At 41.8% G+C, this 15326-nt stretch overlaps 1 protein-coding gene and 1 long non-coding RNA gene across 6 annotated transcripts in view; one reads left to right on the top strand and one right to left on the bottom strand.

The window, feature by feature from the left end:
• LOC144216867 (uncharacterized) overlaps nucleotides 1–13104 on the bottom strand; it is a 30069-nt gene extending 16965 nt beyond the window's left edge. For all 3 annotated transcript variants that reach the window (XR_013330778.1, XR_013330780.1, XR_013330779.1), the window contains exon 1: nucleotides 12901–13104. This is a non-coding gene — a long non-coding RNA (uncharacterized LOC144216867). The remainder of the gene's footprint in view (nucleotides 1–12900) is intronic.
• The window catches only part of COMMD10 (COMM domain containing 10), a 202435-nt gene continuing 193952 nt past the window's right edge, over nucleotides 6844–15326 (top strand). For 2 of the 3 annotated variants that reach the window (XR_013330775.1, XM_077746317.1), the window contains exons 1-2: nucleotides 6844–6912; nucleotides 8104–8194. Coding sequence is in view for 2 of the 3 variants with exons in the window: in XM_077746317.1 (XP_077602443.1) it covers nucleotides 6872–6912; nucleotides 8104–8194 (132 nt within the window). In the remaining variant the exon portion in view is untranslated. Of the gene's footprint in view, nucleotides 6913–6935; nucleotides 7046–8103; nucleotides 8195–15326 lie in introns of those variants that run through there. The other variant, XM_077746318.1, reaches the window with a different exon arrangement.

Here is a 15326-nt window from a genome sequence, read left to right as displayed (position 1 = left end):
GGGGCCGGTGTGAGGGTTCTCCCGTGTGGTCAGGGGCTTGTGTGGTTTAAACTTCTTGCCAATGTTAAAGGAGGGAGCCCCTGGGTTTCCTGATCAGTCGGCCCAGATGTGGGGCAGCAGGGGAGGGGGTTGTTGGTGGCTCAAAAGCTGTCAGCAGTTTAAGATCAAAAATGGAGTCAGATTCTTTACTAGGTTATTTGAATGCATTTTTGTGTCTTTTTTGTTGGGTTCTTTGCCCCGAGGACAGTTATCTTTAGGTAGATCTTTCTGTTTTCTCAGTATCCACTCTGTGTTTGCCTCTTTCCTTTGCTATGAACAGTCCTTCCTTTCTCTTAAAAATTTCCATTTGTTGGGGGCGCATGGGGGGCTCAGTCGGTTAAGCGTCTGACTTCAGCTCAGGTCGCTGATCTCATGATTTATGAGCTTAAGCCCCACATTGGGCTCTGCGCTGACAGTGAGGAGCCTGCTTGGAATTCTGTCTCCCCCAAGCTCTCTGCCCCTCTCGCACTCATTCTCACTCTCTCTCAAAAAGAAAAAAAAATACAAACCAAAACAAAACTTAAAAAAATAAATTAAAAAAATTCAATTTGCAATTGTGTTTAGTCTGTTTGTCTGGTTTCTAATTTACGTATTAGTTAGGGAATGGCATATTTTTGGTCCTCAGTCTCTTTCTTTGGTTTCACAACACTCTCTATGCCTGATTTGGATATCTTTTTTTTTTTCCAAGTCGTCTCTTTGCTCTTGTTCCCAAGTTTATTTCCTTATTAAGTTCTATCTTGAACATTCATGTGAGATTTGCTGCTGCCTCGTTGGTCATTTTATTATTCCAGATGGAACGTTTCATCTGCTTTTTTTTGCATGCCGTCTTTTTTTTGCAGACAGCTCTGCCCAGACATCTGAGGTGGTGCCAGAGTTTTTTAGTTCCTTTGCCTGTTACTGTGAGACTTGTTGGGTTTTTTTTTCCCCCCATTCAGGATGCCAGCTTGGTGTCCCAGTGTTGCCTTCTTTCTGTTTACGAAAAGCTTAAGGGGAAGGTGGGGCCGAGGGTAGCGTTTTTTGGGGGGGATTTCATTTTCCATTTTCTTGGAAAGTTTATTCACTTTCGTGTATCAGGATTCACTCCACTTTTATTTTATTTTTTAGGTTTATTTATTTGAGAGAGAAAGGGAAAGCACCAATAGGGTGGGGCAGAGAGAGAGGGAGGGAGAGAATCCCAAGGAGGCTCTGCTATGTCAGTGTGGAGCCTGATGCGGTGCTCGAACTCACGACCCCGTGAGATCATGACCTGAGCAGAAATCAAGAGTCAGATGCTTAACTGAATGAACCACCCAGGCACCCCAGATTCACTCCACTTTTAGGGGGCAAATTCAGTCCCTGAGCCAGGATGCCCCAGGCTTTCTCTGAGCCCCTACATTAACTGTGGCACCCCGGAGCCTCTGATCCCTCCTGAGCCAGTCCTGATGTTCACTTCTCCATTTCATTCTTTCATTTCCCCTTCCTGTAGCAGAAGGACTGGGGTGTCTGTGGGCTTCAGCCAGTGTTAACAGTGGGGGAAGGGAAGGCGGTTTTTACTGCAGCTCCGATGTAACCCTTCCCCCTGGCTCTTGTCTCCGGGTATCTTTGCTTCTTTCTTTATTCTCATGGCTTGTGGACACCTTTTCTTCAGCATTGTTTCAGCAGGTGGGGGATCACCTTTTGAGTCCATCTTAACGGGTGGGTGCTTTGTGTCTTTTCCTTTCCTGGCTGACACTTTTTCAAGTGTGTTATTAAGTTATGTTTCTTTGCTCACTGGCTGTTGATGGGTGGATTTTTCTCTTTCTCTTATGTGTTTGAGGTGTCTACTGCCTATATTTCCTTTACTAGTCACTGGGTCAAAGGGATGTGTACCAGCACCACATGCAATATGTCTGCCTGCCATCAGCTTCTATTCTCTACTGGGTTCGCTGGTGGAAATTACTGAAGAAACCATTAAATCTTTCACGTGTCCTGTGTGTAAATATCAGTCCTGTCAATAGCATAGGCCTCTGGGAAGTAGAATGGAGGAAAGCAGGTGCCAAATAAAACGGAGGGATGGGGGCACCTGGGCAGCTCAGTGGGTTGAGCATCTGACTTCGGCTCAGGTCATGATTTCATGGTTTGTGAGTTTGAGCCCCGCGTTGGGCTCTCTGCTGTCAGCACAGAGCCTGCTTTGGGTCATCTGCCTCCCTCCCTGTCTGTCCCTCCCATGCTCCCTCTCTCTCAAAAATAAACATTAAAAATTTTTAAAAATAGATTAGAAAGGGATCTGTTCATGTATCACAAAGTATATTTTTGTTACTTTTTAATCAACATTTTCCTCCCAAACACCACCCTCCATTTGGTTAATATTGTTTGTTTTTTTTAATGGGCAAATGTGGCATGCGACCTTGATGTTCTTCCTTGTTTTCTTTTTTTTTTCCTTTTCTTCCCCTAAGCTTCTTGCTTCCTTTCTACATCACAGCTGGCATGCAAATACTAAGAGAATAGATTATGTTCATGCATTCTTTGTTCCTGATGGATCCCACCTCAATCAGGCACATTCTCACAACCACCTCACAAATAAAAATATGCAATTTTGAAACTCCATTCCCCTAAGAATCTGCGGAGAAGATGTGGAACAGACCATTACATGTTTCCCACCTAGAAGGGCGTTCTTCAGTTCTACTCTGATTGATTCACACCGATGAGGCAAGTGCTGACTCCAGAGCTAAAAACAGGGTGAGTGACTGTGACCATGTGGTGGTGTGGAAAGGGGGAGGTGTTCCGTGCTGTGGAGGAGGAAAACTGGGCCAATGGCTTCTGTAAGCAAATGCAGCTGAATATGAATTTTGTATTTGATAGGGCGTGAATAGAAGGTAGTTCTAAGCCTCTGCCCTGATGTGACTCTAAGCTCCCTTTGATAGTTCCCCTGAGACACTTAACATGAGTTGTAGGATCACAGACACTCACAGGGTTAAGGAGCGGGCCAGATGATTAGCTAACTCACTGCCAGAATAATCTAGGTGTGTAATAAAATGCCCATACCCCCAGTCTGACAATATATATCAAGAGCTTCCTTGCAAGGTTATTTCTCGGCTGGACTGAGTTCCTGGGACTCAGATACTAGTCTGTTGGGTGAGCAGGTGTTACCCTTCCTCCAAAGATAACCATTTGCATTGGTGGCTGGAATACTGAGGTGTGGATTTGGGCTGGGCTCGGAGGTATACCCAGGGTTTCCTTAAGGGCTGGAGGAGAATTTGGAGGGGAGGGAAAGGCTCAGATCTTGGATATACTCCATTGAGTGCCATGGATATAAACCATGCCTAGTGGGGAGACAGAGTGGGTGTAGACTATATTGCAGGAAATGGCGATGAGGCCCTGGAAATGGAACTCACCCACAGGGAGGGGGTTCAAACAGGACAAAGGTCACACCCAGAAGGAAGTGTTAGCTCACAGTGGACCTTGCTCCACCCTGTGCTGTTATAGACTTTGGTAAAACAACTAGTTTTAGCCTGTGAACTAAAAAGCTTGGATCACCAAAAAGCTAAGACATTCAAGTCTTAAGAAATTCTTGTGTTGAGATTCCACTCAAGGAGTAAAATGGTCTCTGAGTTAGGCCCCCCACCGCCCTCCCAGATACTCTCAGCCTGACTGTGTCCCAGGCTTTGGTGTATTGTTCAACTTCCCTGACAAAGCGGCCCCTGGGAACCCTGAACTGTTTCCATAGTCTTAAAGCCCTTGCCATTTGCCGCCATCCTTAGTGGGGTAGAGGGTGGGAGAGGAGACATCTCGAGATAGGTATGGGCAGAGATTGTGCCCTGAGCTCACTTCTCCTACAGCTTTTGGGACTTGGGTCATACTCTACCAAACTCATGGAAGCTATGGGTTTTCCAATGAATGCCAAGAGGCAACAGGGGACATACCCGGGAGAACAGGGAAGGTATGAGCCATGGGACAAATTTTGACCAACAAGAGACAGAAGATTGGAAAGAGTCTGCAGGACAAATTTGTTTCCTTCTCACTCCCACCTTCTGGCTGTTCTAAGACACAGCAACTCAAAATAGTGTGTCTGGAAATATCCCACAGTACCGAGAAATAAACTAGGTTTCAAATCTGTAACCAGCTGAATAACATGCCACCTTGTATTTGCTTCCCTCCTTTCCTTCCTTCCCTTTCGTACTTGCTCCTAATTCCCTACAATGACAGCCCCCAAGGAAGCACTAGCATGTAACTCAGGTTGTTTTCTAGAGAACCTGGGCTAACGCAGAATGCAAAACAAACAAATACACAACCAAAATATTGGATTTGGTGAAAGTTACAATGAAGACAACGATATGGAAGAAATAAAATTGGGGGCATTCAGCATGTTTACTAGAAATAACAGATCAAGGGCAGCCGATCTAGGCTATCATAAAGTTGGGATGAAAAGTTTGAGGGTTAGGGGTAAAGTGTGGTCATGGAACTCTGTCTCTAGAATGTACGTATCCTGTTCTTGAGCAGGTAGTAACAGGTAGTCAAGCGTAAGGACTTTTTTTCATGGAAGTCTATATTCCAGAGACCACAGAAATATTTTGGGTGAGAGTCTCATATAAGGGGTGAAAATATTCTCTGCATCAAACAATCACAGCAACAAGCACCCATAAGAAATGATCACCCTGTCAGCGAAACTGATGAGAAATACCAGAGACTTTTTTTGCTACAACCCTGGAAGTCTGTGCTTTATGTTATAAAGGAGGGGAGAGTGCTTCTTATATGTATACATCCCATTGCTTAAATCTTATCACAGCCCAGGGGAGCAGATATTATTCTCATCCCCATTTTACAGAGAAGAAATTAGAAATTTAACAGAGGAAAAGGGCTTTGTTCCAAGTTACATGGATTCAGGGCTCGAACCATGCTGATACCCTTTGGCTCAAAATCCCAGCTGTGGGTTTGAAGGAACCGTGGAGATAAATTTCATGAGAGGGTCAAAAATGGCTTCAACTGGTTAGTGGCTCTACTTTAGTTAATGAATGGAGACAAAAGGGAAATTATTCAGAAGTCGAGGGAATTGTGGCCCTTCTAAAATTACGCCAGGTGAAGTAATCTGTGTTTGTATCAGAGACCTATAATTTATGTAAATCCACATACATCTTTTTCAGATACTGCATAAATTGGGGAGCATGTGGCGTGTTGTGGAATTAAATGTATTTGTGTGTGTTCGACACACTGTATAATTGACTCAATTATCCATGTGGGGATTATTCACTTTTAATTTGCAATCTGGCTTCTCCTTTCAGTTAGGATGTTTTTGGGCTGCTCTAGGAATGCCAACTAATTTAAATAATAATTTAAGTAAAACATAATTAGGTAAGAAAATGAAATTCAATCTTTTGCCAGCTCCTGAAGATTCTACAGCTGAAATGGGACTCTAATTCACTCACTTTTTTTTTCAGTCTCCAATGCTGTTTTACTACCACAGGATTTTATTGCTTTCCATAGATTATTACAATAGTTCCCTGTTTGACTTTCCTGCTTTCCTCTTTTCAATCCAATCATCATTTTGCTGACAGTAATCTTCAAAAGACCAAAAACCACACACACACACACACACACACACACACACACACACACCAAATAGCAGCTCTCATCAAAAGATTTTCTTTACTGCAAAACATTAATGACTCCCCATTTCTCACTAGCTCAAGTGTACATGCTATAACTATCATTCCAAACTTCATCAGGAACTTTCCCTGATCTAATGTTTTACCAATTTTCCCACCTCTACATCCCTTTAATGCACTACGTGTTTTTCTCTAAAGCGACAAAGGTATTCATGACCCCATGTTGCATCCTTGCTCTACTGTGAGATTCTAAAGAGCAGTCTCTGTGGGGATGCATCTCCCCTACTAAGCAGTACCTAGGTCAGTGCCGTACTCCAAAGGGGCGTAATAAAACTTGTCCATTTGAACTGCTGGGAAGCCTTGAGGGCAGGAATTTTGTTTGGTCTTTTGCATCCCAAGGACTTACCATACGGTGTCTGGCATACAGCAGGTGCTCAATGAATACTACGGAAGGAATGAAGGTAGATGCTGCAAGCTCTGTGGGGTGCCCTTCAGAGTTCCTGGGAGGCAGATACTGGAAGGGCTGATCACACAGTGCTTATGTTGGAGCTGGTGGCACAGACCTCTACTGGGGGATACTGTGACACCCTCTGACTGGTTTGGGGGAGAGTGCTCCCCTGCCCACCCCCTCGCGATGCAATTCAGACACTGGCTGGGGTGGGGTGTTCAAACTTAAAAAAAAAAAACTACTATGTACATGTACATACACCTACTCCATAAAAATACACGCACATCCATATCCAGATTTGAACTGTGCAGGTCCACCCATACTCGTATGCTTTTGATAAATACAACACAGTATCGTAAGGTATTTTCCTAATAACATTTTCATTTCTCTAGCTTGCTTTAGCTTATTTTATTGTAATAATACAGTACGTAAAAATATACAAGCAACGACTATGTTGTCAGTAAGGTATCTGGTCGACAGGAGGCTATTGGTACTGAAGTTTTGGGGGCATCAAAAGTAGTATGTGGAATCTTGACTCAGGGTGGAGTGGCACCCTTAACCTCCCGGTTTTCACGGGTCAACTTTGCATATATAATAAGCAAATAGATAAATATAAATAAGTTAATATGTGAACAGGGTTAAGGCCGAACACTGCGAGGGGCAGGTGGGCGAGGATGAAGCTCCCTTGGCCCCGAAGGACCGCAAGAGCAGGTGCGGAGCCCGAAGCTGAGGGACTTGGGCCTTCCGGCGTTCCGTAGGCCCTCTGCCATTGGCTGGGCTGCAGACAGCTGACAGGCGGCGGCTGGGCGTGGGAGTTTCAAAGATGGCGGCCACCACGGCGCTCATCCTGCCGGAGAGCCCCAGGTAGTCGCCAGGGGTGGCATGGACCCGGCCGACGCAAGGACTCCTCTGCTAGCTGTCGCCTTTGCTCCGAAGCGGGGCGGGCGCGGGGCTGGCGATACCGCGGGGCGGCCCTGCTCCTGGAGTGCCGGGGACTGTGGGTGTCTCGCCTTCTAGGTGGTTCACTTACGTGGGGTTACAGCGCGCCTGGCAGCTGGGGTCAATAGGACGGGGTGTGGTGTGTGTCACCGTTCCCAGAACGTGGGGTCAGAAGCACCCACGCCTCCCTGGAGTAGTGCTAAAGCACTTGGAAAGCTATGTAGTTTCTGTTTTCAACTCTCCTTCAGACCTGATTATGAGAAAGGCTCCCGTTAGGGGAGCTGGAAGGTCTTTAATCCCTAACACATGTCAGTATCCCTTTTCAATCAAGATAGAAGAAGTTAGTTGTTACAGGAGAAGTAGAGTTTTAAAACAACTGTCTACTGTTACCCGAAATGATTTTATATGTCATATATATATATATGTTGTTTTATTGCAGTATTTTCCATGCACTATTCTTTGTATTTTGGTGTAACTGCCACTTTCCTCCTTCTCTTTTCCATAGTTCCATTGTGAGTTAAGTGGATGTTAAATATTTACAGTTGAGTTGATGCTATTCCCCACAGAGTACAAGCTTCCCCTAGTAGTCTGCCTTGCACAAAAGAAAAGAGAAACTTGGCCAAATGGACTTTTTCCACACAAGTACTTTTTGAGAGGCATCTTTCTGGAAACCTCCTCACTCCCTTGCTGACCATCATCTGTTTTTCTTTTTCTTTCTTTCTTCCTCCCTCTTTCTTTCTTTCCTTTCTTTCTTTCTTTCTTTCTTTCTTTCTTTCTTTCTTTCTTTCTTTTCTTTCTGTTTTATTTCTGAGTGAGCAAGAGAGACAGCGTGAGCAGGGGAAGGTCAGAGAGAGAGTTAGATACAGAATCTGAAGTAGGCTCCAGGCTCTGAGCTAGCTGTCGAACCCACGAACCGTGAGATCATGACCTGAGCTGAAATCAGATGCTTAACAGACTGAGCCACCCAGGCGCCCCATCGTCTGTTTTTCTTAATAGCAATCAGAGTTGTTGAAATGGAAACTTGGAGACAACTGCCATTGTAGACAACGTGCTAATAGCAAGTACAGTTCCACCTGGAAAACTCATTTAAAATTTTTGTTTTATAAATTTATTTAGCATGAAAAAAGCAGTATTGCTGATAAATGCAATAGATATAGGAAGATTTCCACGCTTGCTCAGCCGAATTCTTCAAAAACTTCACCTGAAGGTTTGTATTTTTGCATTTCTATAGTTGATAATAACTTTCTTGTGATTACACTGAAATGCTTTATTTATATTTGAAAAACTTTTTGCAAAGTATAGTGTTTCCCAGTGTGTCCTAGGGAACACAGGCTCTGTACAGAATTTTGTCATGGTCCATGGTCAGAAGTTTGGGAAACTCTGTCTTCGTTAAAGTTAATCTTTTTTATTATGGAAGTTCTCAGAGTGTGTGTGTATATGTATTTTTTCAGAGTATATTTTATGATAGTGTTTACAGTAAATATTTAAGGGTGAATATGGTGTGCAAATTTTTTTAACATGTTTGACCTCGCAACTGATGTATCATGGTATATATTTTGGGACTCAGATTCTGTGTAACATGCTTAGGGAAAATTCTGATTTCGTTCTTCCTCTTAAAAATAATGCTGTGGTTTTCCTATTACCTGGGTATATAATCTTTCCTTTAATCTGTCTCTTCCACTTTTACTTCCAGGCTGTGGTTATTTTGGACAGATTGATGTTTACTGATTCACTACTTGGTTACCAGTCGAAGTTAACTTCTTTATCAGGTTATTAAAAATTTAATTCCAACTGACATATATTTATGGAGCACCTAGTAACTCCTCTGCCTTGTGGTACCTGGCATCACTATTAAATGAGAATTAAATGGACTCTTCTTTGAAATTAGTTTTTATTTTAAATTCCAGTTAACCTACAGTGTGGTATTAGTTTTAGGAGTAGAATATAGTGATTCCTCACTTTCATACTTCACCTGGAGAACCTGGACTCTCTTCTCTTGTTTTCCTCAGAAGCCAGTCCACTTCCAAGTCCTTTCTCCCTCTGAAATATCTCTCAAATCCAAGTTCTCTTCATAGCTCAGACCCTTATTATCCCTGCTTTAGATGACAATAACTGCCTTGAAACTGATACCTCTCCCTGAAGTCTATTTCCTCCTATCACTTCTTCTTAATACTAGCCCATTTATCTCTACAAATATTTTTTCCTTAAAAAAAAAAGATTTGAGCATATCTTTACAGTGTTTAAAGCCGTCATTTTCTTCCCATTGCCTCATGGGAAAAAGTTCAAAATCTTTAGCATTGTATTGTAATCACATTATAATAACATTATAATATGGCCACAGGCTTTACTTCCCCATTTTGCAAGTGCTCTAGTCACACCGGACTGTGCTCTTATACCAGAACATACCATGAACTTTTCCAACTCTGTTTCCATGCATATACTCCTTCCCTTCCCTCCAATGTCTTCTTTCCCTTCTTTATTGAATAGACTGCATATTTCCAGGATTCAGCAGTTTGTTTTCTGTGCTTCTAAAACACTCGGTTCATTGTCACCTCATTTTAGTCCTGCAGTTTAAGTATTTGTTTTATGCTGATAAGGTCTTTTGCTGAATACCTTGAGTATCATGTTTTACTCATCTTTATATTTCCCATGCCTAATACACTTATATGGTTGGCACTCAGTCTCTGTTATTGCAGTTAATTCTTATCCTGGTGTGGGAAACACAAAACAAATTTCCTGGCTATAAAGAATTTGTGAGGTAGATGCAGACAGGAGGAGTCAACATAACAATATGATAGCAGCTACATTCTGTAGTATTTGTGATTCACAGCTACTGTTGCTCTCTCTGGCAGTATTCTAATGGTTTTGTGTTGTTAATTTATCTGATCCTAATAGCAACTTTTGGAAGTAGGTGCTCTTGTCATCCTTATTTCATCCAAGATGAAACTGAAATAGAGACCAGTTAAATAATTTGTCCACGGTCACACACCTAACTAGTAAGCAGCCTGGTTCCAGAATCCATCCCTTTAATCCATCCCTGTTTATGACAGTAAACCTCAGGAAGAGTACAAATCAGTATATAAATTAGTCCAAAAGTGAACGATGTAGGTAGTCAGTCCAGAAGTTCTGCTGTGATTCCCTGAGCTGATGGCTGTTGTCTCAAACTTACAAAACAATATGGGACAAAAAACTCTCAAATGCATCTTTTGTTCTTTACGGTGCGGGAGGATAGGACATTTGCAGAAAAATGGTCATAGGTAGTTTGTCTTTGACCCTGTCAGTCATTTCTGGAGTTGTGAATAAGTTAGTGTCTATCTTAGAGTAAGTGGGTGGCTGGAGCATTTCACAGAGGTGCTTAGATGCTATGCCATCATTGGGAGGGGAGTGGACATGAGAAGGTGTGGTTGTTGACAGCTGAAGCAGTTGAGAACAGAAACATAATGCACATGATAACTTTGCCAGCTAAGATAGCAAGCAAAGTGCAATTTTTTTTTCCTGGACAGTTTCAGGGAATGCTCTTCTAGAGGGGCTCCTATTATGCTAAGAGTTCAAAGCAAGTAAAGTTTGCAGTGACATTCAGGATCTGCCAGATTTCTTTTGTGTGCACTTGGTCTGTTAAATGGCCTTTGCTTTGAGACAAGCAGAGCCCTTAGAACAGTGAAATCTGATGTGGGTGGATAGGTGAAGAGTTTTAGGGATTGGGTTGCTCTTCTAAATCTTATCAGCTTGACACTTTAATTTGTTTATGGGGTTGGACAGACTGGTTCCTTGGAATCCCTAGTTGGAATAAACATAGAAGCATCAAGTATGGAATATGGGTGTGCCTTAGCATGGGCCTGGGAGACCTCTTTGAACTGACCATCTCCCTGACTCATCCTAGTGTATAGAAATATATGAGAAGTTTTGGGGGGTTGTTACAAATGTGTGGAGGGTACAAATGCCCAGGAACTAAATGTCTTGCGGTATCCAGAGTGGCCCTTCATGGTTTGCCCCATCCAGCATGCTAATAGAATCTGCACTGGGAAACACTGACAGAAGTCAGATAAGGGGCTTAGAAATAACAATTTATGGCCTCTGAATTTAAAAGAAAAACATAGCTGTCACAACTCATGCAATTAAAAAACTCACATACTTTGCTTCCCTGGAGAGACTGGTAGGCCACTGCACAAAGCCTGTTGGTCCAGCTATGTTGTATGTCTAATTCTGAGAGATCAGCTCTCTGCATCCCCGGCCGTGGCAAACTAGAAACAGCAAACTAGGGGGTGAAGGTGCTGCTGTGATGGTCATGGAGGCAGTATCAAGAACTGACTTATAAAAATCGGAAACAAGAAATAGAAGTACCCAGAAAGCTGAGGGTTTTTGTACAGAATTCTGACGCTCATAATTGTGACTGACTCATCATAAGAAAGTAGTTTATTATTTTTTTTTATGTCTTTATTTTATTTTGAGAGACAGAGACAGAGAGTGAGTGGGGGAGGGTCAGAGAGAGAGGTAGACACAGAATCTAAAGCAGGCTCCAGGCTCTGACCTGTCAGCACAGAGCCCGACGCGGGGATTGAACCCACGGACCATGAGATCATGACCTGAGCTGAAGTCGGACACTTAACCGACTGAGCCACCTAGGCACCTCATAAGAAAGTAGTTTAAACCTATATACTTTGTTTGCCAAAGTCTAGAATGCATGTTACACATTTTAGAAAGATTGCTTCCATAAATAAGAAAAAAAATTCTTTTACTTGATAGATTCTCTTGTGGAACCTCTGTGTTTCCCCATTATGACAGATAGAGAAGTCTCAGTATATTAACGTAAAAGACAATCACGAGTGTGAATCCCAGCCTATAGAAATGCCTAAGAATTTTTCTTGGCTATTGTAATGTATGTAGGGTGCTACTGGCATTTAATGCCTGGGGCCTTAAAAGTCCTGTGTGCCGGAGAGTCCTATGCAAAGGAGAATTGGCCCCACCGATATGGATAAAAAAGAAGAGGGTAGTTTATCTCTGAAAATACATTAATTTTGTAGTTAATGTAAGGTGGAAGTCTTCTTACAAATGGGTTTGTTGGGTAAGAAATATATATATACACTTTAAATTATAGTATTTGCAAAATATTAGTACTGTGTGTTCTTCCATTGAAGTGTTTGTGTGTAAGACAGTGAATGTGAGTCAGAGCTTGGGCTCTGGACAACAGGCCTCTCTGTCTCTAAATCCATGCTCTCAGGTTGTTTTTGTTTTTTTTTTGAGAGAGAGCACGTGAGCAGAGGAGAGGGGCAGAGAGGGAGAGAGAGAACCTCAGGCAAACTCCATGCCCAGTGCATAGCCTGACGAGGGCTTCCGTCTCACAACCATAAGATTATTGACCTGAGCCGAAATTAAGAGTCGGACACTTAACTGCCTGAGCCACCCAGGTTCCACCTGCCCCTCCACCCCCCAGCCCCATGCTCTGAGTATTTAAAACAAAATTTCTTTCGTAATTATTTAGATAATATACTATCTTCATGGAGTAGAAGACATCTTTAATTCTCTAAGGAATATGACCTGGTTTCAACTATGTGTAAAACAGGTTGGTTCACTCATCATGCATATTAAGAAAATGAATTCTTCAAAAAAGATAAAGAAAAAGACAATTTGGACGAATGGACTTTTTAATTTTTTTTTTCGTGACCTTCTAGTTTGGAATACTTAGAGCACTTAAATTAAGCATCTTAATAACACATTTTAAATTTCACAAATAGTTTATGAGTAAGTTTTTATTTTAAGAAATTTACATAGTATGCACAACCTGAAATGAAATGCCCCCTTGGTTAACTCCTTCCTTCCATCTTATTTCTCTCCTGCATTAGTTATTTATTGCTGAATTACAAATTCCCCAAAACTTAGCACCTTAAAATGATAATAAACATTTATTATACTCACAGTTCCTGTAGGTCAAGAATGTAGGAGAGGCTTGCCTGGTCGGTTCTGGCTTGGGGGTCTCATGAAGTTGCTGCCAGGTGTTGTTGGGGCTGCTCTTAATTTGAAGGTTTGTCTGAGGTTGGAGGATTTCCTTCCAACATGACTACCTGGTGGAGGCCTCAGTTCCTTGCTACACAGGCCTTTGCTCCCTACGTGGAGGTGACTTCTTCCAGAACCAGTGATCCAAGAGAGGGAGGTGCTGTCCCTTTTATGACCTCATGTTCGATGTCACATAGCTTCACTTTTACTATACTTTCCTTGTTAGAAGTAAGTCACTCCATCTGGATCACATTCAAGGGGAAGAAATAAGGCTCCATCCTTTGAAGGGAGGAGTGTTACAGAATTTTCAGATACAATAAAACCACCACACCTCCTTGGAGGTAGCCTTTGTTACCAATTTGGTTTTTATTCTAGATTTCTTTTCTATGTGTTAATAAATACAGATGTGAATACACATGTGCATACACATACACAGAGAAATGTGCAGTTCATCTATATTTTTCTGCAAGTGATATCATACTGTACATATTGTCCTGTTGCTCATCATTCTCACTTGCCACTTTAAGAGACCTTTCCACATCACTTCATATAGCACTACCTTATATTTTTTGTATGTTGTTTTCCTTTTCTGCTTGTGTATATGTATTTATGACATAAGTTCTTTGAATATATAGAAAAAGTTAACATTCATTTTCCATTTTATTTATTACAATTTTTTTTAATGTTTATTTTTGGAGAGAGACAGATGCGAGCGGGGGAGGGGCAGAAGAGAGGGAGACACAGAATCCAAAGCAGGCATCAGGCTCTGAGCTGTCAGCAGAGAACCTGACGTGGGGCTTGAACTCACGAGCTATGAGATCACCACCTGAGCCAGTCAGATGCTCAACTGACTGGGCCACTGAGGCACCCTTTATTTATTTATTTTTTTAAGTTTATTTACTTATTTTGAGAGAGGGAGAGAGAATGAGTGGGAGGTGGGAGCAGAGAGAGAGGCAGAGAGAGAATCCCAAGCAGACTCTGTGCTGTCAGTACAGAGCCTGACACGGGGGCTCGATCTCATGAACTATGAGATCACGCCCGGAATCAAAATTCAGAGTCGGACACACAACCAACTGAACCACGCAGGTACCCCCGAAACCACTTTATTAATATAATGCCCTTGGAAATCTTGAAAATGTCTCTCTCTCTTTTTTTTGTTGTTGTATTAAAAACAAGATAAAACAAAACAAATAAAAATATGTATTTCTTGTACATATTGGGGACACTGAGAGTTTATTTTTGTACCTCCTCAATCACTATTATTATTTTGTGAAAACAGCCTATTTGGTGTATGTTCAAAGGCATCAAATTGACGAACGTGGAAGTTAAATTATAAATATCCATTGAATTTAATACAACATGTGATTCAGAGATTATATACGTGTGATACCATTATGTTCCTCTCATTGATATAATCTGGTACTATATAGGTCATTATTTTTTTTTTTTGCCTTTATTTTAAATATAATTTATTTGATTGTCACAGTTGCCATATAGGTCATTATTTTAAGAAGATGTAGTCACAGAAATTCTGAAACTTTTAAGTTAGAACATTGCTCTTGAGGTAAGTGATAGGCAGTTTGGCCACATTGGGCTCACGATTTTCTCAGTGAAAAACAGATAGGAGAGACTGGGAGTTCTGGTGAGTAGCCTTCCAAAATACGCTAGCTTCAAGTTCTAAGGTGGCTTCAGCTGAACAGTCAGGTAGTTGTATATCATCCTAAGCTGTCAAGGCAGGGCCTTGTGAAACTTGTGAATTTTCTCCATATTGCTGTTTGGGAGAGGCAGCCATAGGGAGAGTTGTTTTCAGTATGTGTGGATGACATAGATTTACTTTATTAATTTATTTTTAAAGGAGTTCTTTTTATTTTAATGTTGTTCTAGGGGCGCCTGGGTGGCTCAGTTGGTTAAGCATCTGACTTCGGCTCAGGTCATGATCTCACGATCCTTGAGTTCAAGTCCTGCGTCTGGCTCTGTACTGACAGCTCAGAGCCTGCAGCCTGCCTCCGATTCTGTGTCTCCCTCTCTCTCTCTGCCCTTTTCCCACTCATGCTTGGTCTCCCTCTGTCTCAAAAATAAGTAAACACTAAAAAAAAATAAAAAAATTAAAGTTGTTCTAGTGGTCCACATTTTTCCTACTTAATAAACCAGTGTCTTTAGATCAATGAGACTATTTTGGGTATGAAAGAAAGACTTCTCGGAGGTTCTATTCAGACAACTGTCTTTTTTCATGTGTTGGTCATAAAATTAATGTGTATAATGTGTAGGTTTTGGAAAATATGTATGAAAACGATAAAAGAGACCTAATTTCTTGCTTTCTGTATGCTCTTGTAAGCACTCATCAAAAT

This window comes from Crocuta crocuta, unplaced genomic scaffold, assembly GCF_008692635.1.
Source record: "Crocuta crocuta isolate KB4526 unplaced genomic scaffold, BGI_CrCroc_1.0 scaffold218, whole genome shotgun sequence".
In the NCBI taxonomy this organism is placed as follows: Eukaryota; Metazoa; Chordata; class Mammalia; order Carnivora; family Hyaenidae; genus Crocuta; species Crocuta crocuta.
The sequence above is the reverse complement of the archived record's forward strand: the minus strand, read 5'-3'. Positions and strand labels throughout refer to the sequence as shown.